The sequence below is a fragment of the Dipodomys ordii genome, unplaced genomic scaffold (genome assembly GCF_000151885.1).
Source record: "Dipodomys ordii isolate 6190 unplaced genomic scaffold, Dord_2.0 Scaffold501, whole genome shotgun sequence".
In the NCBI taxonomy this organism is placed as follows: Eukaryota; Metazoa; Chordata; class Mammalia; order Rodentia; family Heteromyidae; genus Dipodomys; species Dipodomys ordii.
The window spans coordinates 37,788-64,012 of NW_012267717.1; the positions used below are offsets into that span (position 1 = coordinate 37,788).

Here is a 26,225-nt window from a genome sequence, read left to right on the forward strand (position 1 = left end):
CAAGGCTAGCTCTCTACCACTTAAGCCACAGCACTACTTCTGGTTTTCTGGTGGTTAATTGGAGATAAGAATCTCACGGACTCTTGCTCTCTTGCTCTCCTGCTCTCCTGCTCTCCTTTTCTAGCTCTCTCTCTGCTCTCTCTCTCTGCTCTAGCTCGTTCCTCTCTCTTTCCTCTCTTTCCCAGCCACGTGGAGTGCAAACCTTGCCTGGTCCCAGCAGGTCTACTGAATAAACCTACCCCTTACCTGAATACCACGTGAGTGCTACTGTTCTTACCCCTCTCTCTGCTCTTTTCTAGCTCTTTCCTCTCTTTCCCAGCTCTCTCTCATTCCCAGGCCTTTCCCAGCCACGTGGAGTGCCAACCTTGCCTGGTCCCAGCAGGTCTACTGAATAAACCTACCCCTTACCTGAATACCACATGCGTGCTGCTGCAGTTCTTACTCAGCTCTCTCTTTTTAAAAACCTAACACTCTCTCTCTTTCTCTCTCTCTCTCCCTTATACAAAAAAAAAAAAAGAATCTCACGGACTTTTCTGTCTGGGCTGGCTTTGAACCATGATCCTCAGATCTCAGACTCCTTAGTAGCCAGTATTATAGGCATGAACCACTGGCACCCTGGCTCTCCTAGATTTTTTTAAAATACACTAGGTTTGGCCTCAGGGCCTCTTGATTATAAGCACATCTGCTGGTGCTCCTCCACTTGAGCTTCTGTCCAACTTTTTGCTAGCTTTCTTCCTTTCCTCCCTCTCTCCCTCCCTTCCTCCCTCCCTTTCATTTCTTTCTTTCTTTCTTTCTTTGCCAGTCCTGGGGCTTGAACTCATGGTCTAGGCACTGTCCTTAGATCTCAGCCTTCTGAATAGCTAGGATTATAGGTGTGAGCCAGTGGTGCAAGCTTGCTAGTTATTTTCAAGATGGGGTTTCATAGACTTTTCTGTCCAGACTGGCTTTAAACCATGGTCCTCTGGATCTCAATCTTGTGTGTTGCTAGTATTAGAGATGTGAGCCATTGGCACCCAGTGTTTCTTTTACAGGTCTCTTTTGTACATGTTGGGAAAAATCTCCTGGGAATAACTAATGTATGTGAAGTGCTGGGTTGTAGGACACATGCATTATCAGCTTCATTGGATTTCTCTCCATTAAAGTTAGAAATCTCTGGGCACTGGGGGCTCATGCCAATAATCTTAGTTACTCAGGAGGCTGAGATCTGAGGACAGCAGTTCAAAGCCAGCCTAGGCAGGAAAGTCCGTGAGACTCTTATCTCCAATAAACTACTCAGAAAATGCCAGAAGTGGTGCTGTGACACACGGTAGAGCATTATTCTTGAGCAAAAGAAGCTCTGGGACAGTGTCCAAGCCCAGAGTTCAAGCCTCAAAACCAGCAAAAAAAAAAAAAAAAGAAGAAATCAGTTTACAAGAGGCTGGTGACCCCCCCAGTCTCACATATACTCAGCATCATAGGAGTGTGTAGTGCTGGGAATGTGGCTTAGTGGTAAAGTGCTTGCTTGTCTAGGTTCAATTCCTCAGTACCACATAAACAGAGGTGGAAGTGGCTCTGTGGCTCAAGTGGTAGAGTGCTTGAGGAAAAGAAGCTCAGGGACAATGCCCAGGCCCTGAGTTCAAGCCCTAGGACTGGCAAAAATAAAGAGTTTATAAAGTTTTTGATAATCTGATGAGTGTGGAATGGGATTTATTCATCTTCAATTTGCATTTTCCTGAATGCTGGAGAAGCTTAAACATTTCTTCTATCAACTAACCAATGTATCTCTTCTGTATGTTATTTATTATTTGCCCAGTGGGGTTTTCTCTTTTGGTTTATTAGCTTATTTTTCTTAACGCTATATTTACAATAGTACCTTGCTTAGAATGGATCCAGACTAGTATATTTAAAATGTGCTGACCTAACTCATCATTCAAAATAAAAGACTCGGAGTAAAAATGAGCATTATTATGGAAGTAAATTCTGAGAAACCATGGCTGTTGTGTAAACCTTCAGAGGAAGGAATGTATACAAGAATCAATGCCATTGTTATTTACCTCCAGGGAGAAATTCCATGATTAGATAAAGGTTCCTCTTGTCCTGAAAACTGTAAAACATCTTCACCACCCAGGCACCATCTGCTTCCACCAAAATATCTCTTTCTGCTCGGATATGAGCCACCTAGATGAAAATGTATTGAAAAAACTGTAATACATTACACATTTTTAAAGCTTGTCTTTTAGCCATCTAGTAATATCTGGAATTTTAGGGAAAAAATGGAAACACATGTGTTCATGTTCTCATGAAATAGAGAATATCAGGAAATTCCATACTTCCACTTCTGGCTTTTTGCTGGTTAATTGGAGCTAAGAGTCTGTTAGATTTATCAGCCTAGGATGGCTTTGAATTGGGATGCTCAGATCTCAGCCTCCTGTATAGCTAGGATTATAGGTGTGAGCCACAAGGGCCAGGAGTCAGATGTTTTTGAATTATATATTCTTTCTTCAAGCTAACAAGATTTGATTTTATGCTTTTGAAATTTTCTCTTTTTTGCCGGGGAGATGGGAAAGAGGGAGAGTCCTGAGGCTTGAACTCTGGGCCTGGGCACTGTCCCTGAGCTCTTTTGCTCAAGGCTAGCCCACTACCACTTGAGCCACAGGACTGCTTCTGGCTTTTTCTGGTGGTTAATTGGAGATAAGAGTCTCACAGACTTTCCTGCCTGGGCTGGCTTTAAACAATGATCCTCAGATCTCTGATCTCTGTAATCCTCAGATTACAGGCCTTGAAGCCAACAGCGCCTGGCTCACTTTTGAAATTTTCACCATTATGAACTCAGACCAAAAGCATGTAAGAACACATTTGCAAACTGTTCCAGGGTAATAAAATATGATTACTTAAGACATCATCTAAAGAAGGACTGCATTATTCCTAGTGCAGTAAATGTTGAGATAGCTATACTCTGCCTAGGCAATTTATCTTCCCCAATTCTTTCTCCTTGATTTTTCTTCCTTCCCCTCAAGATTCTTCCTCATTCTCTACCTCTTCAATAGCCCATCAAAGCAAATTCTGCTAGCTCTTCCTTCAAAATATAAACATTTTTTAATCTAATTTAAATTTTGTATTTCATTTTATTTTGCTGTGTCTGTACTGGGGCCCGAACTCAGGAACTGGGCACTGTCCCTTAGCTGTTTCACTCATGGCTGGTACTCTATCAATCACAGAAGCTCCACTTCTGGCTTTTTGGTAATTAAATGAAAATCTGGGCTGGGAAGATGGCTCAGTTGTAGAGCGTTTGCTTTGCATGCATGAGGCCCTGGGTTCGATTCCTCAGCACCACATAAGCAAAAAGAAAAAAGCCAGAAGTAGCACTGTGGCTCAAGTGGTAGAGCGCTAGCCTTGAGCTGAAGAGCTGAGGGACAGTGATCAGGCCCAGAGTTCAGGCCCCACGACTGGACCCCCCTAAAAAAGATGAAAATCTGACTGATAAGCTGGGTGCCAGTGGTTCACATCTGTAATTCTAGATACTTAGGAGGATACCAGTTCAAAACAAGCCTGAGCAGGAAAATCTAGGAGATGCTTATGATGTACAATTAATCAGCAAAAAGCCAGAAGTGAAGGTGTGGCTCAAGTGCCAGCCTGAAGCTGAAAAGGCTGTGTGAGAGGCAAGCCCCTGAGTTCAAGATCTAGTATCGGCAAGAGTACATGTATGCACGCACACATGCACACACAAACACATGTGTGAGCACATACACTCACATACCCATAAAAGATGTTTTTTTTTTTTGGGGGGGGTGGGAGTTGGTTGTGGGGCTTGAACTCTGGGCCTGGGTTCTGTCCCTCAGCTCTTCAGCTCAAAACTAGTGCTCTACCGCTTGAGCCACAGCGCCACTTCCAATTTTCTGATGGTTTATTGGAGATAAGAGTCTCCAGCTTGCCAGGGCTAGTTTTGAACCATGATCCACAGATCTCAGCCTCCTCATAGCTAGGATTACAGGTGTGAGCCACTGGCATCCGGTGAAAAGATTTTGCAATTAGCAAATCTTCAGGAAACAAGTTGTGCTTCTTTGATATGGGATAGGATTGAAAGCTGCTGAATGAAACCTGGTCCTAATTTTCAGTATATTCAAAAAAGAAATTTTTTCAGAAAGCATTATGTTATAGACTGAGTCTCTCCATCCTGGGGTGACTTCATTTGGAGATGGGGCCTCTAAGAAAATAATTATGGCTAAATGAGGTAATAAGGATGAGAATAGGGTCTTTAAGAAGAGATACCAGAATTTCTGAGTGTGCTTGCTCTCTTTTTGCTGGAAAGATCAGGTGAGGATTTCAGAGAAGGAAGCCATCTTCAAGCCAGGAAGAGAGATCTCATTATGAACCAAATCCTACCACAACCTTGGCCTTGGAGTTCCAGTCTCCACAATATGAGAAAGCACATTTCTACTATTTATGCCACCCAGCTTGTGGTATTTTGTCATAATGCCCCAAGCAGACTAATGCACAGATTACAAAATTAAAAGGCATTTTAAATAAGAACTGAAAAACACTACATTAGAAAGCTGTCACAAATTAATTATTAGATTACAATTGGGTGTGTAGGTTTGTGTCTATAATCCTAGCATTGAGAGGTGGAGAGAAAAGGATCTTGAGTTCCAGGCCAGCCTGAGCAACATAATTTGACCTTTTCTCAATAAAACCACAGCAAAAAAATTTAACAGATTACATAAAAACTGATTTCTTCTAAAAAATTCCAATATAAGCACTTACTCTAAAACACTTAATTGAAACTGGGTGCCCGTGGCTCACACCTGTAATCCTAGCTACTCAGGAGGTTGAGATCTGAGGATCACGGCTGAAAGCCAGCCCAGGCAGGGAAGTCCATGAGACTCTTATCTCCAATAAAAAACCACCAGAAAACCGAAAGTGGTGCTGTGGCTCAAGTGGTAGAGCACTCACTAGCCTTGAGCTGAAGAGCTGAGAGTGCCCAGGCCCAGAGTTCAAGCCCACAACCAACAAAAAACAAACAAAAAAAAAAACCCACTTAATTGTGGTGGTGTTCCTTTGCACTGTAGATATGAAAGAACTCATACCTGTTCTTTTTCAAGCATATCAGCTTTTCTTAATATCTTCATTGCATAGATATGGCCTGTATCTTTCTTCTGGACCAGCCTCACCTAGAAAATAAACTATATATTATAGAAGTAAAACAGTCACACCTATTTGTTCAAGAGTGAAAAGCAGATACCGTTAAAGAAAGTAGCAACTTGCCTTTGGTAGCATTCCCAGAATTACATTTTAAACCATTTAGGATACATACCTTCAACAATGATAACTTGAAGAAAAACAGCTTACCTCTCCAAAAGCTCCTCTTCCTATAACTTTCAGAGACTCAAAATCATCCAAGCCCAGCCTGGTCCTCTTGAGCCTTAAGAACTCTGTCTCCTTGCGAGCATGTTGTGATCGACGTAACTTTTTCTATAGAAAAGAGACAATTTAAAAAAAGATTTTAAAATAAAACTGAGGTAAAATATTTTAAATCGTATACACTTGTACAATAATCTAGTTATCATAAAATATTCATTAAACACAGAAAGAATAAAACAATCTTAAAACATTTGTGTGCATTTATCTGTGTTTGCTAATTAATGTTATCTATGTATTTATTTTTTTGTCAGTCTTTGGGCTTGATTTCAGGACCTGGGTACTGTCTTTGAGCATTCTAACTCAAGCTTGGTACTCTACCATTTGAGCCAAAGCTCCATTTCCAGCTTTTTGCTGGTTAATTGAACGTAAGATTTTTCTCGGCTTTTTCTGCTCAAGCTGGCTTTGAATCAGGCTCCTCAGAACCTCAGCCTCCTGAGATTTACAAATGTGGACCTTACAGAGTATGTGGCCAAGAATCATTTTTAGTATTTCACCTTAATTAATCTCAATCTTAATTGAGATGAACTAATCTTGAGATCAACTAAAATTAATCTCATTACAATCATTTTTCACCTTTGTAACTTACTAACTTAATTCATAAAAGAATTAATGATAAGCTGGGTGCCGGTGGTTCACACCTGTAATCCTAGCTACTCAGGAGGCTGAGATCTGAGGATCACAGTTCAAAGCCAGCCTGGGCAGGAAAGTCTATGAGACTCTTTTTTTTTTTTTTTTTGGGGGGGGGTCCAGTCGTGGGCCTGAACTCTGGGCCTGGGCGCTGTCCCTCAGCTCTTCAGCTCAAGGCTAGCGCTGTACCACATGAGCCACAGCGCCACTTCCAGCTTTTTTTTTTCTGCTTATGTGGTGCTGAGGAATCGAACCCAGGGCCTCATGCATGCAAGGCAAGCACTATACCACTGAGCCACCTTCCCAGCCCCGAGACTCTTATCTCTAATAAACCACTAGAAAACTGGAAGTGGCGCTGTGGCTCAAGCAGTAGGGCACTAGCCTTGAGCTGAAGGGCGCAGGGACAGTGCCCAGGCCCAGAGTTCAAGCCCCCCAACCGACCAAACAGAAAAAATAAACAAACAAAAGAATTAACGAGTTCACATATAATTCTTTCTTCTATATGCCAATTATAAAACAAAATTAAACTTTAGAAAAATAATCTAAGAATTCTGATAGTCAGAAAATTCTGTCAGAAAATCTACTTTGCTTTAATTCTTATTCCCAAGATGGTTCTCTTACAACTACTAAGATTTATGATTCCCAAATCATAATGTTCTAGTTGAATTTACTTTTAGATAAATTTAAACAAACTTATGAATTGACAACAAATTTCCTGAAAATACAGAATTGTAAGAAACATACATAAGCTGGATGCTGGTGGCTCACACCTTAAATTCTAGCTACTCAGGAGGCTGAGATCTGAGAGCTGCAGTTTGAAGCTAACCCAGGTTGTGAACTCTTATTTCTAATTAATTACCATAAAGTCAAAAGTTGAACTGTGGCTTAAATGGTAGACCACTAGCCACAAGCAAAAAAGCTCAAACATTGTCTAGGCCCTGAGTTCAAGAACCAATAATGGCACAAAAAAAATCAATGAAATATTCATCATCACTTTTATATTTGCTTCTACAAAGATTATAAATATTAAATAACATTGTCAGATATTAGTGGCTCATTCCTGTAATCCTAACTACTCAGGATGGGAGCTGAGAATTGCAGTTTGAGGCCAGCCAGGCAGAAAAATCTGTGAGACTCTTATCTCCAATTAACTACCAAAAAAAGCTGAAATGGAGCTGTGGCTCAAATTGTAGAGAAGTAGCCTTGAGTAAAAGAGCTCAGGGACAGTGCCCAGATGCTGAATTCAAACCCCTGGACAAAAACAAAAATAAAATAAATAAATAACATTAATACCTGAGGGTTACAATTAGAATAGGTATTTATTCTGTTGTTCTAAATGTCACTTTTTCTTCCTCACCAAAAATAATTCTGGGAGGGGGTGGGGGGGGAAGAATGGGAAGGGATGGGAAGAGCAAACAAAGGAGGAGGCAACAATGCTTGATAAGAAATATACTCATTATCTTGCCCATGTAATTGTAACCCCTCTGTACAGTATTTTCACAATAAAAAAAAATTCTGGGGTTTTGATAGTTTTTAATAGAGGTAACACAGAATGAGAAACAAAAAAGCAACAACAAACATTGTGAAAAAATTTAAACACCTGCTCATTTTCAACTGGCTCAATTCAGAAGAAGTCACAATGTCCGTAATGGTTCAGAAATACTGCTCTTAAATTCAGCTGAAATTGGGCTGGGAATGTGGCTCAGTGGTAGAGTGCTTGTATAGCATGCCATGAAGCCCTGGGTTCGACTCCTCAGTACCACATACACAGAAAAAGCTGGAAGTGGAGCTGTGGCTCAAGTGGTAGAGTGCTAGACTTGAGCAAAAGAAGCTCAGGCTCAGGGTTCAAGCCTGGCAAAAAAGTATCAGCTGAAATTAACAGAAACAACTGCACCATCCCTGTGCCTGCCAGTATCTTCTAAACAGAGTTAGGTGAACTATCTAAATACTTAAACATGTATCATACATAGAATAGAATTTCTGATACCTCTAGCAATATTAAAGAAGACGAAATAAAGATATTACATCTTGGATTCAAACACCTAAGTGAACTTATACATCAATGGTGGAAATTATAGTGGTGTGAAAATAAAAGTTATGTATGCAATTAAAAAGCTTTGACCAATAGCCTTTTGATATCTGCTGACTACAAAACATAGAGGTTACTGTGGAAAATTTGGACAACAAAATGAAACAGAACATTTTTTTGGTAAGGCACCAGGTGGTAACTGGGTGCTGATAGCTCACACCTGTAATCCTAGGTACTCAAGAAGCTAAGATCTGAGGATCCTGGTTCAAAACCAGCCTGAGCAGTAAAGTCTGTGCAACTCTTGTCACTAAATAACTAGCATAAAGTGGGAAGGAGAGGTGTCAATCAAGTGGTAGATGACCAGCCTTGAACAAAACAGCTAAGTGAAGCCTTGAGTTCAGTACAGACACAAATACGTGTGCACACACACACACCCACATGCACGCACGCGCACACATACACACACCACACACACACAAATCAGGCAATGAGAATTAACATAAAAATGAAACAAGCATTATTTTCCTAAGAGATATACAGACTTAATAGGTATGTTCTGGGCTTTAAATCTATAAAATAGTTGCATACAATGAAAGTTACAACCATAAGCTGGGCACCCATGGCTCACACCTGTCATCCTAGCTACTCAGGAGGCTGAGATCTGAGGATCGTGGTTCAAAGCCAGCCCGGGCAGGAAAGTTCGTGAGACTCTTACCTCCAATAAACCGCTAGAAAACTGGAAGTGGTGCTGTGGCTCAAGCAGTAGAGCGCTCGCCTTGAGCTGAAGAGCACAAGGACAGCGCCCAAGCCCAGAGTTCAAGCCCCACGACCAACCAAAAAAAAAAAAGTTACAACTATATAATGATAAAAACTAACATTCTACATCAACAGTAAGGAAGATTTTACTTCTTTTTACAAAAAGAAGAAATTAATGGTGTACTCTTTTTTGTTTGTAAGAATTCACAGCCTTAAAAGGACTTTGTTTTCAAATTTAAAACTATGACTTCTTGAAAAGGCCAATTGGTGGCAGTATAGTATCATGTTCTCCAAGAAGGTAGCAAAAAAGCTTTTGCTTTGTTGACATAACAAAGTACAGGCCTGGCCTAGGGGCTCCCACGTGTAAGTAATCTTATAAGTACCGCGCTAACCTATTGCGCTAACCTATTGCGTGTAAGTAATCTTTAGTTACTTGGAAGGGTGAGATCTAGGAATCACAATTCAAAGCCATTCTAGGCAGGAAAGTCCGTGAGACTTACTTCCAATTAACCATAAAAGGCAAGGAGTAAAGGTGTGGCTCAAGGCAGCATGCTAGCCTTGAGTGAAAAAGCCAAGATCAGAACATCCTGAGTTCAAGCCCCAATACCAGCACCAAAACACAGAGTTCAGTTAGTATAGGTGCAGAAACTTGTTTAATTTAAAAAGTCTAGCCATAGGGCTGGGAAGGTGGCTCAGCAGTAGAGTGCTTGCCTTGCATGCATGAGGCCCTGGGTTCGATTCCTCAAAGGGACAGCACCCAGGCCTACAAAAGACAAAAAAAAAAAAAAAAAAAGTCTAGCCAGTTGTACAGTTTCATAACATGTACTAAAAATCTAGACAGGAATCAACCAAATCAATGATGAGATGATGTTCATTGGAATATCTGACAACTTATATAATGTGGCCATTAATAATGCTTACATAGTTTTGAATACAACTTATACCAAAAAGGAAGAATCATCATTGTATGGATCATGTAATACCATAATGGGAATTAATTACCTGTAATATTATATAACTTCAAAAACAAATTTGATCTCAAGATTTTTGTTTTTTGTAGTATACTTTGCAGCTCAGGTGTCTGAAGCAAATTCAAATTAAAGAACACCAATGAGCCAGGTGCTGGTGGCTCACACCTATAACCCTAGCTAGTCAGGGAGGCTATTCATCAACTAGGTTGTGATTCCCAGTCATCTAGCAAATAGTCTACCTTTCTTAGTTAGTTATTCTAAGAGTAGCTTTCCACTAGTGCTATCAACTTATGTGACATGTTCACATATATTTATATATACATATAATTTTGTCTTTTACTTGTCTATAATACAAAATTTTCCCATCCTTTAAGATTCAAATTGTAATACCCTGCAGAAGATGGAAGATCTTTGCGCATCAAAATCAACTAATATTTCTTTCATGAAACATTATTTTTCCGATGATGGGTAATCTGCAGGGATATCTGTTTGTCTTTTTTGTGCCAATACTGAGGCTTGAACTCAGGGCCTCATGCTATCCCTAGGCTTTTTCACTCCAGGTGGTTACTCCACCACTTGAACCATACCTTCATTTCTGGCTTTTTTTTTTGGGGGGGGGGGGAGGATGTTCCTAGGGCTTGAATTCAGGGCCTGTTCAAGGCTAATGCTCTACCACTTGAGCCACAGGTCCACTTCTGGCTCTTTTAGAAGTTAATTGGAGTAGTTAATTGTCTCACAAACTTTCTTGCCCCAGTTTGGCTTTGGACTACAATCCTCAGATCTCAGCCTCCTAAGCAGCTGGTATAACAGGCATGAGCCACTAGCACCAGGCTCACTTCTGACATTTTGCTGATTAATTGGAGATAAGACTCTCTAAGCTGGTGCTGTGGTTTATGCAGTAGAGTGCTAACTTTGAGCAAAAGAGTTTAGGGACACACACACACACACACACACACACACACACGCCTCAGTTCAAGCCCCATCTCTCTCTCTCTCTCTCTCACACACACACACACACACACACACACAGACACGCCTCACAGATCTGTCTGCTCAAGCTGGCTTCAAATCACAATCCTCGCTCGGTAGTGGTTTCTCATGCCTGTAATTCTAGCTACTCAGGAGGCTGAGATCTGAGGATCTCCATTCAAAGCCAGCCCAGGCAGGAACGTCTGTGAGACGCTTATCTCCAATAAACCACCAGAAAACTGGAAGTGGCACTGTGGCTCAAGTGGTAGAGTGCTGCTAGTCTTAAGCTGAAGAGCAGAGGGACAGCACTCAGGCCCAGAGTTCAAGCCACATGATGACCAAAAAAACACAATAAAAAAAAAAAAAACAAGAAAACAAGTCAATCCTTATATCTCAGCCTCCATAGTAATTAGAATTACAGTGTGAGCCACCAGCTCTCAGCATCTGATTTTACTAAAGACTGCCATATCTTATAGTGTATAAATATTTATTATTGCATTTTTTCTTAATTTTTGGTCATGCTAGGGATGAAACCTAGCACCTTAAACATAATAGGCAAGATCTGTATCCTGAACTATCCCTCCAGAACTATAACATATATACATATTTACATACCTGCACACACAATCATCTGATTTACTGAATGAGACCTTACAAAATTTCCCTTTTTAGCTTTAGAGATTAAAATATGATGCACATTTTATTTCATCTTTATTGTGCACTATAGCTTGAGCTTAAAATCAGTATAAGGAAGGAAGGATAGAGGGAAGGGGGAGGGGAGAGAGAGAATGAAAGAAGGGAGGGAGGGAGAGAGAGAAGAAAGGAAGGAAGGAAGGAAGGAAGGAAGGAAGGAAGGAAGGAAGGAAGGAAGGAAGGAAAGGAGAGGGGAAGGGAGAGAGGAAGGAAAGGAAGATGGATATGAATGAATGGAATGTCCACTAAGATTAGACATTTTAACTTATTTCTTAAAATGCTCACAATCAGCTGTAAAATAATTTTCTCTTTCACTGGGTTATTATTAATTTGCCTAATATCACAGAGATGGAATTAAAATCTAAACGAACTTACATTCAAATGTAAAAGATCTCCCACTGCTCCATGTAGCTAGCAAATAATACAAGATTACTGGCCAATATCTAAAACTTCTGATGACTAGTACTTTGACAATATAATGCTATAATACTTCAAAAAGATAATGCTACTCACACTTTTTCTTCTTTTAAGGGAAATCACTGAAACAAATTTAAGCTTAAATGAACTTATCAAGTGTGTATGCAACAAAGGTCCAGAGTTAAAACTTGTATAACACAGGTACTGGACTCATTAGATGGAAAGGCAAAACTCTGTATAAAACTAATCTTAGACCCTACCCACAATAGTCACCAAGGGTCCTTATTTTAAGAAGTTTTAAATTACAAAATAATTTAGTCTCTGTGAAGATGCAGATATTTAGTACTTAACAATAATAAAATCCATATGTTGATTTGTTTTGTGATGTAGCATCAAAAATAGGAGGTCATTAATGTCTCCCTCTATGGGAAGCTGAATTTTAAGGCTGCCTTGGGAGAGAAGCACAATTAGGATAGAGGGTAGGACAAATAACTGAGCAATCAGAAAACATTTCCCAGTGGAAAGGAGATGCAAAGTAAGATCTAAAAGCTCTGGCAATTCCATATTGGCCATTGTGGAAGGCAGAGGGTGGCCAGAAATGAAGTTAGAAAGAGAGAAAATAAAGGGTAAAGAGTTCTACACATGGGTGTGCAGGAGTTTGCCCTTACCTTCAGAAGGCAAAGAAGGAAACTGAGCAACTCTGGAAACAAATGATCATTCTGATTATAATGTGAAGGAAAAAAAAATGGGCAGAAAATAGACTTTCAGGTCAGTCATTCTGTAGGTGAAATGTACAGTAGCTGAAATTAGGATAGTAAGGCTGGACTGCAGAAAGAATTTTTTTGTGTTTTTTAAAAGAATTTTTAGCGGGCACCGGTGGCGCATGCCTATAATCATAGCTACTAAGGAGACTGAGATCTGAGGATCACAGTTCAAAGCCAGCGCAGGCAGAAAAGTCCATGAGATTCTTATCTCTAAGAAACCACTAGAAAACTGGAAGTGGCATGTGGCTCAAGTGGTAGAGCGCTTGCCTTGAGCTGAAGAGTGCAGGGACAGCACCCAGGCCCAGAGTTCAAGCCCCACAACCGACAAAATTGTTATTATAAAGGATATACAGAGGGATTATAGTTACATACATCAGATAAAGAGCATATCTCTTTTTGGACAATGTCACCCCTTGTCTTACTCTCTCCCACTGTCCCCACCCACAAGAAAGAAGGTTTAAAAAAATATTTATAAATGATTTTGTTTGTCTGTGCCAATCTTAGGACTTAAATTAGGGCTTCATGTTCTCACTTGGCTTTTTCACTCAAAGCTAGTGCTCTACCACTTAATACACATCTCCACTTTTGTAATCCTCAGATCTCAGCCTCATGAGTAGCTATGATTACAAGTGTGAGCCACCAGCACTTGGCCTTATAAAAAATTTTGAGAAGAGTTGAACTATAGACTAACTCTCAGGGACCTAAAATTTTTGTTCTATTCATCTAGAATACCGTAAATTATGTTCACCAAATATTGTTGGAATTAAAAAAAAATTCTGCCTCCTTATAAAGGTGGCTAGAATTGCAACAAACAAGCCCATAGTCAAATGGTGAAATCATTTGTTATAAAAAAGTTTAAAAGTTATAGAAGTATTACGTTATAAAACCAGTTGACATTGATAAAATCACTGGGATTAATTTTTGTACAGTTACTATAGATCACTTTACCTCTTCATCTGCTAATCCTTCTTCTTCCATGGCCACTTCTAATTTCTTCTGCCTTTTCAAAAGACAAGACAGTTAAAATTTTACATGTATTCTTATTTCTATTTAAGAAATATATTTATTTAAGTTAACCACTCTGAATGCTAGGCTAAAAAGAAACTTCCACATTGAATCAAGATTCAGGTGTTTACAAAGAACTCTCAAGATATAAGTGTTGGCCTCATGCCTATAATCCTAGCTACTCAGGAGACTGGATCCTAGGATCAAGATTTGGTTTGAAAACAGCGTGGGCAGAAAAAGTCCCTATGAGACTCATATATCCAATTAATCACTTAAAAACTGCAACTGGAACTATGGCTCAAAATGGTAGAATGCTAGCCTTCAGTGAAAGAGCTCAGGGATAGTACTCAGGCCTTGAGTTCAAGCCCCATGAGCACCATAACCATGACCATGACCACCACCATAACTACCAAATATATATATATATATAAATTATATATATATGTATACTTTGTTTTTCATACTGGCCAAAGTTGTTGTTAGTACTGGGCTTAAATTCAGAGCCTGGGCACTGTCCCTGAGCCTTTTCACAATGCTAGTCACCACTCGAGCCACAGTTCCACTTCTGACTTTTTGCTGCCTAATTAAAGATAAGAATGTCTTAGACTTCTTAGACTAGCTTTGAACTGGGATCCTCAGATCTCAGCCTTCCAAATAGCTAGGATTACAGGTGTGAGCCACTATAAAGCTTTTTAGTTTATTTTTTTCCAGTGCTGGGGGACAAATTTAGGTCCTTACATATGCTAGAGAGGTGCTCTACTACTGACCTACATCTTTAGCTCAAATCATTATTGCTAAAGCTTCCTTTCCTTTCCTGTAACGAACTGTTAGTTAATAAAGATGACTAATATTCTAATAGAGAATTATTATCTAATGTTCTGGCTACCTAAAATATTATTTCTTCATGCTTATACTAGTAGAGGAAGGTAATAATGTTGAAAGCATACATTTTAAGATGCTTATCCTTTCTTGTATCTGAATCTTAATTCTAACACTTATTGGTAAAATGTAAATCATTTACTTGAAGCTTAATTTTCCTACTCAAGGATAGATGTTCAGTGCAACAAGTATATTTAATTTCATTAGAATTCTTTGGAAACTGGGAGGTCCTTTATGCATATAACTCTCTATCACATTTGCTTTTCAAGATACAGCCAATTTCAGGTATTATTTTTTAATTTAAAGTATTCTTTTTCAGGGGCTGGGAAGGTGGCTCAGTGGTAGAGTGCTTGCTTTGCATGCATGAGGCCCTGGGTTCCAATACTCAGCACCACATAAGCAAAAAGAAAAAAGCCGGAAGTGGCGCTGTGGCTCAAGTAGTAGAGTGCTAGCCTTGAACTGAAGAGCTGAGGGACAGTGCCCAGGCCCAGAGTTCAGGCCCCACAACCGGACCCCAAAAAAAAAATTCTTTTTCAGTATTAGGATTAGAACTCTAAGCCTCATGCTTATTAAATACAGGCTCTCACTGCTGAGACATATGTCCAGACTTGTTTTCTATTGGTTATTTTTTAGCTGAGTTCTTGCTTCCTGCTCAGGTGCACCCTTGGGTATGATGTGCCTATGTTAGGCTTCCATTGAACAATCATATCTAGTATTCAATTGAGGAGAAGGCTTGTGAATGTTTCTGCTCAGGGTAGCCCCAAACTACGATCCTCACAATCTCAGCCTCCCCAGTAGCTAGAATTATAGGCATAATATATGCTAACTGCCTATCTAGCTTTCTACTTTTTTTTTTTTTTTGCTGGTCATGGAGCTTGAAGTCTGGGCCTGAGTGCTGCCCCTCAGCTCTTCAGTGGCTAGAATTATAGGCATAATATAGGCTAAGTGCCTATCTAGCTTTCTACCTTTTTTTTTTTTTTTTGCTGGTCATGGAGCTTGAAGTCTGGGCCTGAGTGCTGCCCCTCAGCTCTTCAGCTCAAGGCTCGCACTCTACCACTTAAGCCAGTGCCCACTTCTGGCTTTTTCTGTTTAGGTGGTGTTGAGGAATCGAACCCAGGGCCTCTTGCATGCAAGGCAAGCACTCTACCATTGAGCAACCTTCCCAACCCCGCTTTCAACTTTTTAAATGGTACTCCAACTTGGTTAAGTAAGCAGATCAAGTAACAAAAGAGAGCTGGGCATGGTGGTTCACATCTGTGTCTTAGGAGATCTGAGGGTTGCAGTTCAAAGCCAGCCTGGGCATAAAAACCTGTGAGAATCTTATCTCCAATTAAACATCAAAAAGCTGAAGGTGGAACTGTGACTCAAGTGGTAGAGGGCTAGCCTTGAATGAAAAAGCTAGGCCCCGAATTTAAAAAAAATTAACATTATTCCGTCCCCATAGATACATATACAACACTATAAGTGTAAGAAAATACTAGAAATTAAAGACAGTTGTGATAAAGCAGCATTCTAAAAGAAAATGCAAAAGATATACCACTATTTTTGAGCTGACATGCAGAGCATTGGATTCCCAGAAAATTATTTTGTAAAAATCTAACTAGATACAGTATCAGGGCAGAAAAATTAAGTCAGCAGGTAATTATCTATAACATCCAGATTGTTTGTGAAAGATATGCTTACTGTCCAATCACAGCAAGTTTGCTACCTTGTTTATTTCCTTTTTTCCTTCTTACCTTCCATTTTCCTCCCTTCTTCTCTCCCTCCTTTCCTTCACCCCCTCTTTCTTAGTTTCATCATGTAGTCCCCAAACTCACAATTCTCCTCCTATAGCCTTACAGAGGTTCACTAATATGTCCAGCCTAGTTTATTTCACAAAAATGTGACCAGAATTTTATATACCTGGTTTCTCTCTCTTCATGCTGAACAATCAGGTTGCTATAAAAATTTTCCAGTGTAAGCTTGGCCACAGTCACTCTTTCCCGGGTATGGTTGCTCATAGGAAAGGAGGCTGTAGTCCCTGCCATCATTGCCATAGTAATAGACACTGAAAGGACACATTAAAAACAAATTATTTAATAGGAGGGAAAAACTTTCCTATTCCATGTAACAAGCTCTGGAAATGCTTAACTCTACTTGTAAAAATTCTACATTAGATTTAAATAAAAATCTAATAATCAAAGAAAAAAGCATTATTCACAAAGCAAAAAAAAAAAAGATTAATTTTGAGCTGGGCACAGTGGTTCATACCTATAATCCTAGCTATTCAGGAGGCTGAGATCTGAGGATCACAATTCAAAGTCAACCCAGCCATGAACTTCTGTGACTCTTCTCTCCAATCAACCACCAAAATATCTGAAAGTAGAGCTGTAGCTCAAATGGTAGAATGCTAGCCTTGAACAAAAAAATGAAGGACCAGTGCCCTAGTGAAGGATCAGCACCAAAAGACAGAAAAATACTAGTGGAAGCCAGGTGCTGCTGGCTCATACCTATAATCCTAGCTACTCAAGAGGCTGAGATCTGAGGATCGCAGTTCAAAGCCAGCCTGGGCAGGAAAGTCCATGAGACTCTTATCTCCAATAACCGCAAGTGGCGCTGTGCCTCAAGTGGTAGAGAGCGTGCCTTGAGCTGAAGAGCGCAGGGACAGCGCCCAAGCCCAGACTTCATTCCTGTCATTTTACATGATTTTGTACTGGGATTTTTATATATAAATTATAAAATGTTTCCATAAAAAAAAGAATCAGGCAGAAAACACAAATATGTGAACCCAGTCAAGTAATAAGGAAGTTCTGTAGCTATAAACTATATAATGTATAGTTTGTGAGTACCATTACTGGGCTTGAACTCAGAGTCTGGGTGCTGTTCCTTAGATTTTTGATTCAAGGCTGGTATTCCACTAACTTGAATCATACCTCCATTTCCAGTTTTTTGCTGGTTAAGAGATAAATTCTCATGGACTTTCTGGGCCATGCAGGCTTTGAACCACAAACCTTAAACCTTGAGGAACTAGGATTATAGGTCTAGGTCACCAGTACCTGGTGGAATAGTAAATGTTTGATTAATTTAAAGGTATTCAAGTGTTAACATTTACCACTGAGCCAGCCAAAGTAGTGTTTTGAAGATAATTCAGTTAGATAAGATAGGAAGCAAAGTGGGCTGCTTCACAGAAGGTAGACTGAAGCCTCTGGGCTGCTGGCACTGACCTTAAGACTTGTCTAGACAACACTGACCACGTAACCAGAAAACCAGAAGTGGTGCTGTGGCTCAAGTGGTAGAGCACTTGCCTTGAGCTGAAGTGCTGAGGGACAGCACCCAGACCCAGAGTTCAAGCCCCATGACCAACAACAACAACAAATTGAAGACAAAGAAACATTAAAGCAATGTGAAACAGGTTCCCTATATCAAAAGTAGCCACAATTTAGGGAGACTGTCTTGACAGAGCCTAAATTATCCTCAGATTCCTTTCTCTTGTATCATCTGTGATGTGCTAACCCTTTCTGGTGGGAAAATGGCAACTTTAACAGAAACTGTAGGGGCTAGGAAGATGGCTCAGTGGTAGAGCGCTTGCCTTGCATGCCTGAGGCCCTGGGTTCGATTCCTCAGCACCACATAAGAAAAAAGCCAGAAGTGGTGCCATGGCTCAAGTGGTAGAGCGCTGGCCTTGAGCTGAAGAGCTGAGGGACAGCGCCCAGGCCCAGAGTTCAGGCCCCACAACTGGACCCAAAAAAATAAAATAAAAAAATAAAAATAACAGAAACTGTAAAAGATACCTTTACCTTTTGTCATAATTCTACTTTCAAAAATTCATCTCAAACAAAATCAAAATGACAGCAAAGGTTTACATATTTAAAAAAAAAAAACACTTAAACCAAATGTTTAAAATTAGAAAAAAAAGATACAAAATAACATTCAAAAATCTTAGCTGGGGGGAAGGGAATAACAAAATGCTGAAACAAAGATACAGGTTGACCCATGGTAACAATGAGACATACAAGACTCTGTTTACAAGGAACTTTACAACTTAGTATGGAGGAAGGGAGGAGATAGGGAGATAGAGAATGAAGGGATAGTAGAGGAAAAACGAAGGAGGGGGTAACAATGCTTGATAGGAAATGTACTTATTACCTTATTCACGTAACTGTAACCTCTCTGTACTGTATCTTTATAACAAATTTTTTAATATTTTTAAATGTACTCATTACTTATATAATTGTAACCCCTCTGTACACTAAATTTACAATAAAAAAATCTTAGTTGGGCACTTGTAGCTCATGCCTATAAATAATCCTAGCTACTCAAGAAACTGAGATCTGAGAATTGAGATTTGAAATCAGTCTGAACAGGCAAGTCAAAAGGTCAGACATGGAGCTGTGGTTCAAGTTGGAGAGCATTAGCCTTGAGCAAAAAAGCTTGGGGCAGCAACCAGGCCCAGAGTTCAAGCTCCAGGATCAGCGCACATGCTCACACATGCACACACATATGTAGCTTTGCCACTTATCAATTACTAATAAACAAATCAGGTGTGAAAAATATTTCAGAAAATAATCAGCTTCAAAAAACAAAAAGCATAAAAGGATAAACTTAACTAAGAAGGTGAAAACCTCTGCAATAAGAACTATAAAACACTGAAGAAAAATATTGAGGACGATATTAGAAAATGAAAAAAATCTCCCATACTCCTTGGATAAAATAATTAATATCATGAAAGTGGCTACATTGCCAAAAAGTCTATAGTTTCAATGCAAAAAAAATTCCAATGTCATTCTTCATAGAAATAGAAAAAAATATAAAATTTATGTAGATGCAACAAAGACTATAAACAATTTATGCAATCTTGAGGAAAAGATAGAGAAGAAACAATATTAGTCTTCAAAGTATACAACAGAGCCACAGTAACAAAAACAGCATGGTACTGGCACAGAAACAGAAATGCAGATTAAACTCACATAGCTTAGGCCATCAGATCACTGACAAAACGTGCCAAAAATACAAGTTTGGAGAAATGTCAGCCTCGTCAGCATAGGAAAATGAGATATTCTCATGTATAAGATTGAAACTAGTCTCTTTCTCATCCTGTACAAAATCAATTCAAACTGAAACAGAGACTTGCATGCAACTACACGAGCTCAAACTGGTACCTTTCTCAGGTGGCTTTACTATTGATGATCAAAAGGTTCATATCAAACTCCAAAAGTAAGGTAACTGGCCAGATATCTGTAAATCACAAATGTAATCCTAATTACTCAGTAGGCTGAGATGTGAGGATTGTGGTTCAAAGCCAGTTTAGGCAGGAAAAGTCTATGAGATTCTTATCTCCAATTAATCAGAAATAAGGCAAAAGTGGAGCTGTGATTCAAGTGACAAAGAGCCAGCCTTGAGCTGGGCACTGGTGGCTCATGCCTGTAATCCTACCTACTCAACAGGCTGAGAACCTGAGGATTGAGGTTTGAAGCTAGTCCAGGCAGGAAAGTCTATGAGACTCTTATCTCCTATTTACCTCCAGAAAACTAGAAGTGGTCCTATGGGCAAAAAAGTTCAAGGACAGTGCCTCAGCCCTGAGTTCAAGCTCTAGGACCAAAAGAAAACCCAAAAAACAAAAACAAAAGCAAAACTAAGGATCAACATACCAAGCCTTACATTCAAGCTCTTAATACTAGCACCAGAAATAAAAGACAGAAAAAAAAAAAAATAGAACTGAAGAAAGGCAGTGGAAATCTCACCTCAATCATTTTCAAGACTTATTTAAGAGCTAGTTCATACCTGTAATTCCAGATACTCAAAAAGTGAAGGCAGGATCCCAAGTTCAAGGCCAGCCTGGGAGAAAAAGTAGAGACCCTATCTCAAAACCAAAATATGAACAAAGGGACTGAGGCCATGGGTCAAGAGATACTTTTCTAGCAAGCTCAAAGCCCTAGGTTCAATCGCCAGTTCCACAAAATGAAGCAAAACACAAACAAAAAAAGCCTTGGCCTGCTTTAAGGAAGATAATGTCTTATTTAAAATATTAGTCCAGCCAAAAATGCAGATTTTGTGCTGAAAGATGAAGGTTTAATGTGAGCAAAGAACAGCCAATGAATGCACTAGGCAAGGAAAGGAGACAAGTGGTAAGAGGTGGTGTGACATCCTAGGAAAGGAAAAGGCGGAGCTAGTTTTGGAAGCAGACTGGACAGATGAATCACCCAGTGGCTGACTATAAAAAGCTCAGTCATCTTTGAACACTCACATTTCATTTAATTTCCTTTTTTCTTTTTTTTCTTCCTTCCCTCCATCCATCCTTTTCCTCCCTCCCTCTCTCTTTCCCATCTATCATTTTCCTCTTTCTCTGTCTCTCTCTAGTACTTGGCTTAGATTCAGGGCCTCTCAATCTTGTTTGGCTTGCTTGTTTGTTTGTTTTTCTGGTCAGTCATGGGGCTTGAACTCTGGGCCTGGGCACTGTTCCTGAGCTCTTTTTGCTCAAGGCTAGTGCTCCACCACTTTGAGCCACAGTGCCACTTCCAGTTTTCTGGAAAGTCACAAGTTCAGCTTTGTTTGGCTTTTTTACTCAAGGTTGGTGCTCTTCCAAGTGAGCTACACCTCTTCTTGGTTAACTGGAGATAAGAACCTCACAAACTTTTCTGTTTCAAATCAGAATCCTCAGATCTCAGCCTTCTGTGCAGCTAAGATTATAAGCATGAGTACCCGGCCTGCACTTCAGTTTCTTAAAAATAAACTTCTAGCTGGGTGCCAGGTGGCTCACACCTCTAGTCCCAGCTGCTTAGGGGGCTGAGATCTGAGGAACATGGTTCAAAGCCAGACCAGGCAGGGAAGTCCATAAGACTCTTATCCCCAATTAACCACCAGAAAACTGAAAGCGGAGCTGTGGCTCAAAGTGGTAGAGTTTAGGCCTGAGTTCAAGCCCCATAAAATAAAGCTAAACTAAAACAAAAGAAAACAAAAACAAAAAAAACTAATAGGAATTAATAAGACAGACATTTGCAAATACACTGAAACTTGAAAATAGATTGAGAGGATTTTAAATATACAATTTAAAACATACATTTCAAATATTCTAACTTCCCATTTAAAACATTCAAATCTACATTACTGAGCTGTGGGAGACATTTATGTGCAATTCTCAATTGTTTCTATTCCTTAACATTTCTTTTTCCTTTCTTGTCTTGAACTTAGGGGCCTGGGCGCTGTCCCTGAGCTCTTTCATCAAGGCTAGCACTCTACCACTTAGAGCCACAGTACCACTTTCAATTTTCTGATGGTTCACTGGAGATGAGAGTCTACAGACTTTCCTGCCTGGGCTGGCTTTGAACCACAATCTTTAGATCTCAGCCTCCTGAGTAGTTAGTATTACAGGCATAAGCCACCAATGCCCAGCTTTCTTGATATTTCTTATCTTTAGTTTATTATGATTTTTTTTTTTTTGCTGTTCCTTTCAAATAAAAGTTATTCCTTCTTTTTGTATGAACTAGTACTGGGGCTTGAACTGAGGACCTCACACTCTTAGCTTTTTCTACCACTTGAGCCACACCTCCACTTCTGCCTTTTTGTTGTTTAATTGAAGGAGTCTTACAAAATTTCTTCCTGGCTTCAAACCGGCTTCATCAGATCTCAGCCTACCAAATAGCCAGGATTACAGGAGTAAGCCATCAACATGCAAACTACTCCTTAAAAGGCATCAGACTAATATATTTAGAACCAGAAACAGCAATGTTTTTAGGGAAAAGAATTAGATAAGACCAAAATTAGAACCTAATATGATCAAGCTTACTTAAGTATAAGGACTCGGAGTTATGAGGGCCTTTTGGCTTTTGAGTCACTTACAACTCGCCCAACAGACTTTCTGACAATCACAAGTAACTAAAGAAAACCTCCAACTAAAAACAGACATGCCTACGTGACTCATCACAGTGCTATTTCATTATTAGCCATACTGAGTATTTGACTTCAGAAACCCTGAGAAAATCTGGAACACAGCAACCATATTAAGGCACCGAAATACAAAAATTCTACAAAACCAAAAAAAAGTGCTCATGAATAACCTTTATCATTAATTCCTGAATCACATATCACTGAGTATTAAATAAGACTATACCATTTTGTTGACTTTTGATCCTTAGGATCTAATTCTGGATTATCTGGAAAACAAACAGAAGAAGAAATAAATGCCTAAAATGGAATAAAAAGTAAATTGTATAGTTGGTTGTTATCAAGGATATCCTGTAATTCAAATAAATGGTCAGGCAAACCCTGCCATTAATCAGCCTATGAATTCAACTCTGCTCAGCCTGTTTCTAGGCCTCACTGGAGATATGAGCAGGCGGGGCTGGGAAGGTGGCTCAGTGGTAGAGCGCTTGCTTGCATGCTCGAGGCCCTGGGTTCGATTCCTCAGCACCACATAAGCAAAAAGAAAAAAGCCGGAAGTGGCACAGTGGCTCAAGTGGTAGAGCCTTGAGCTGAAGAGCTGAGGGACATCGCCCAGGCCCAGAGTTCAGTCCCCACGACCGGACCCCCCCCCCAAAAAAAAGAGATATGAGAAGGCAACTTTCATTGTAAAGATCTAGTTGTAAGACCATCACAAAACTTACATTAAAAAATGTCTGTAGTATTGGGAACTACACACAGGACTTGCTGCTTTACCATTTAAACCATGCCCCCATTGGGTATGTGTGCCAATACTGGGATTTCAACTCTGGGCCTCATATTCTCTCTTAGCTCTTTTGCTCAAGGCTGGTTATCTATTACTTGAGCCACACCTCCACTTCTGGCTTATTGCTGGTTAATTGGAGATAAGAGTGTGTCTGCAAGATTATAAAGGAAAAACATGTTATATGGACAGTTAATAGTGAAAGTGTATGATTATATGTGCATTAGAGTGTTAGGACATAGCAACAGTTAATAGTTGATTGGATCTCAGTCACTTTTCTGAGTGCCTAAAACATATCAGGCAGGTACTTTAATAAGAACCCTGAATCTAAGCCAGGCAATGGAGATTTAGTGTCTCACTTAGTAGCTTAAATAGGTATTATGAGAGGCAGGACTGTGAGTCTCTTTCACTTGTTTTCCTTTATAATCTTGCAGACATAACTTGGATATAAATAAATCCACTTCATTTTTTTTAAAGGGAGGTAGTTACTGAAGCTTAAACTCAATGCTTCATACTCACACTTAAGCCTTGCTCTTAAGCATTTTTGCCTTTAGACATTTTTTCAATAGTCTTGTGTTACTTGCCTAATAGCAGGCTTGCATCAGACTCCTCTTACCTAAGCGTCCCTTTTTGTTGTTAGTTACAAGCATGACGACTGTACCTGGCTTACTTATAGAGATGGGGTATCACTAACTTTTTGCTGAGACTGGTATCCAGATGTGATCATCTTGGTCTAAACCTCTGGACTCGCTGAGATCACAGGCATGAACCATGATGTCCTCTCCTCCCTTTCCCTTAAAGTGCAGCCAGGCTAACCTCAATCTCACATTCTGCCTGCTTCAGCCTCCCAAATGCTGAGATTACACTCATGAACGTTCACACTGGCTCCACCTCACCCTTTTTAAGAAACACCTAGCAGTGAGAGCAACTCACAGCTCCCTGGGACTCCAGGACCACCAGCGGACTGCAGAATCCAGACACAGAAAAGTCCTACAGTGTTGGACCTGGAAGCACACAAACAAAGAAACCAGGGATGAGCCACCAAGACACCCAAACCTAGGCAGCTCCAATGGGTCAACGCTCAACTAAAACAAATGCTGTGGAGCAAGGCGGAGACCAGACCCAACTGAGAGTTGCAGTGCACAGATTCAGAGATCTGCCACAGCACCAACCGTCAGCCACAACCAGTTCCAGGATTGGTGAGTACCCTGCTGGGCCCACCCCCACACATGGGAGACAGCATGACCTGGACCTCTGCTCCTGCCCAAGAAGGAACACCACCCTTGAAGAGAACCAAGAGGTCAAAGACCATCCTTACTTCCCCCAAACCAACCTGTTGGCTTCCAGAGGGAGGTCACAGGGACTCATACTTGGTGAGTGCTAGGACCCTCTGTCCTCCACAGCCCTATTAGGAGAGTAACCAGACTGTCTGAGATAAAAGCCTGAGATAAAAGCACCCACGGGAATCAGCCCCTTTATCCCTGAATGAGTCCCCCACTGCTCCCTCCTCCAGCCTTCTGCAACAGACAGATCTGAGCATACAGCTGCTGGCAAAGCATTCCCCCACTAGGAACTGCTTGGTGAATACATGTGCAGGCCCCTGTTGGGACCTGCAAAACATGTGCACATGCCAGACCATCAAGAGCTGCAAATCGTGTGTACATTGGCCCATTGGGAGCCGTGAATCGTGTGTGCACAAGCCTACAGCTGATAGAGTACACCCTGCTGGGAGCTGAAATGACTCTCACATGCACACAAGACATGGAAAGCCAAGTGCCTGCTACTTGTGCCACCTGGGGTGGGCCAAGGTGCACACAAAATCCTGTTCATCCATGGGAAGCCCAACCCTTCTGAAGCCAACCCCTTTGCCAGAGGCTTCAATCTAACCTTCCCAGCCACTACTGAAGACTGCCCTGCGCTCCTTTCGGCTAGTCTAGGACTGAGCACTTGCACAGACACTAGCTGGCCTGGGGACCCAGTGTGGGCTAGTCTACCTAGTTGAACTAGCCCTGGCCAAGCCAAGGCTGCTGCCTATTGGACATCAACAGGCCAAACTCAGGCCACGACCCTCACAATCCCTGAACCCAAATGCATAAGTCACAAAAATTACAAGATTCATGCACAACCAAGACAACAAACCAAATCCAAAAGCCAACAGAAATCCAGGAAAGAACTCCAGTGAGAATGATGGAGGTAAAAAAAAAAAAAAAAACCACTAAAGAAATGGTAACAGGGGCTGAGATGGTGGCTCAGTGGTAGATTGCTTGCCTTGCATGCATGAGGCTCTGGGTTTGATTCCTCCGCACCACATAAACAGAAAAGGCCAGAAGTGGTGCTATGGCTCAATTAGTAGAGTGCTAGCTTTGAGCTGAAAAGCTGAGGGACAGCGCCTAGGCTGAGTTCAAGCCCCATGACCGACCAAAAAAAAATTTTTTTAAGGAAATGGTGCTATGGCTCAACTGGTAGAGTGCTCACCTTGAGCTGAAGGACAGTGCCCAAGCCCAGAGCTCAAGCCCCATGACCAACAAGGAAAAAAACAACAACAAAAATTTTTAATAAAAAAATAAATAAAAGAAATGATGACAGAATTAGCCAATGAAATAAAAGTGGAGTTGCAAAAGCAATTTCAAGGGCACAAAGAAGAAATGGCAAAGGAATTCCAAGACATCAAAAAAGAGGTGCAGATAAAAACAGACACAGTATATACCTCATTAAAAGATGAAATTAACACTTTGAGAACCAATATCAGCAGCACAAACGGTTCAATTTCCACAATGCAAACCACAGTGGCAGCCATAGGTAACAGAATGAATGAGATGGAAAACAAAATATCAGGAGTTTAGGATAAAACAGAGGAGCTGGAACAGAAAGTCAAAGGTATGGAAAAAACACTTACCAAAGGAAAAATCTAAGAACTGGCAGACTCAGCCAAGAAATCAAATCTATGTATAATTGGAATTGACAAGGAGGAAAAATTTCATAGTAAAAGCATGGAATACCTATTCAGTAAGATAGAGAAAACTTCACCCATCTTAAGAGAGAAAAATTTCATCCACCTAACAGAAGCATATAGAACATCT

General features: G+C 40.4%; 1 protein-coding gene across 3 annotated transcripts in view; it reads right to left on the reverse strand.

The window, feature by feature from the left end:
• Positions 1-20,303, reverse strand: part of Stk38l (serine/threonine kinase 38 like) — a 35,908-nt gene extending 15,605 nt beyond the window's left edge. Inside the window, exons 1-5 of one of the 3 annotated variants that reach the window (XM_013036814.1) lie at positions 20,268-20,303; positions 16,410-16,554; positions 13,572-13,623; positions 5,326-5,448; positions 5,064-5,147 (exon numbers count right to left, since the gene is read on the reverse strand). In XM_013036814.1, coding sequence (XP_012892268.1) covers positions 5,064-5,147; positions 5,326-5,448; positions 13,572-13,623; positions 16,410-16,543 — 393 coding nt within the window. In that variant the 5' untranslated portion in view covers positions 16,544-16,554; positions 20,268-20,303. Of the gene's footprint in view, positions 1-2,033; positions 2,158-5,063; positions 5,148-5,325; positions 5,449-12,527; positions 12,604-13,571; positions 13,624-16,409; positions 16,555-20,267 lie in introns of those variants that run through there. The other 2 variants (XM_013036813.1, XM_013036815.1) reach the window with 2 other exon arrangements.
• Positions 20,304-26,225: the final 5,922 nt, after the last annotated feature.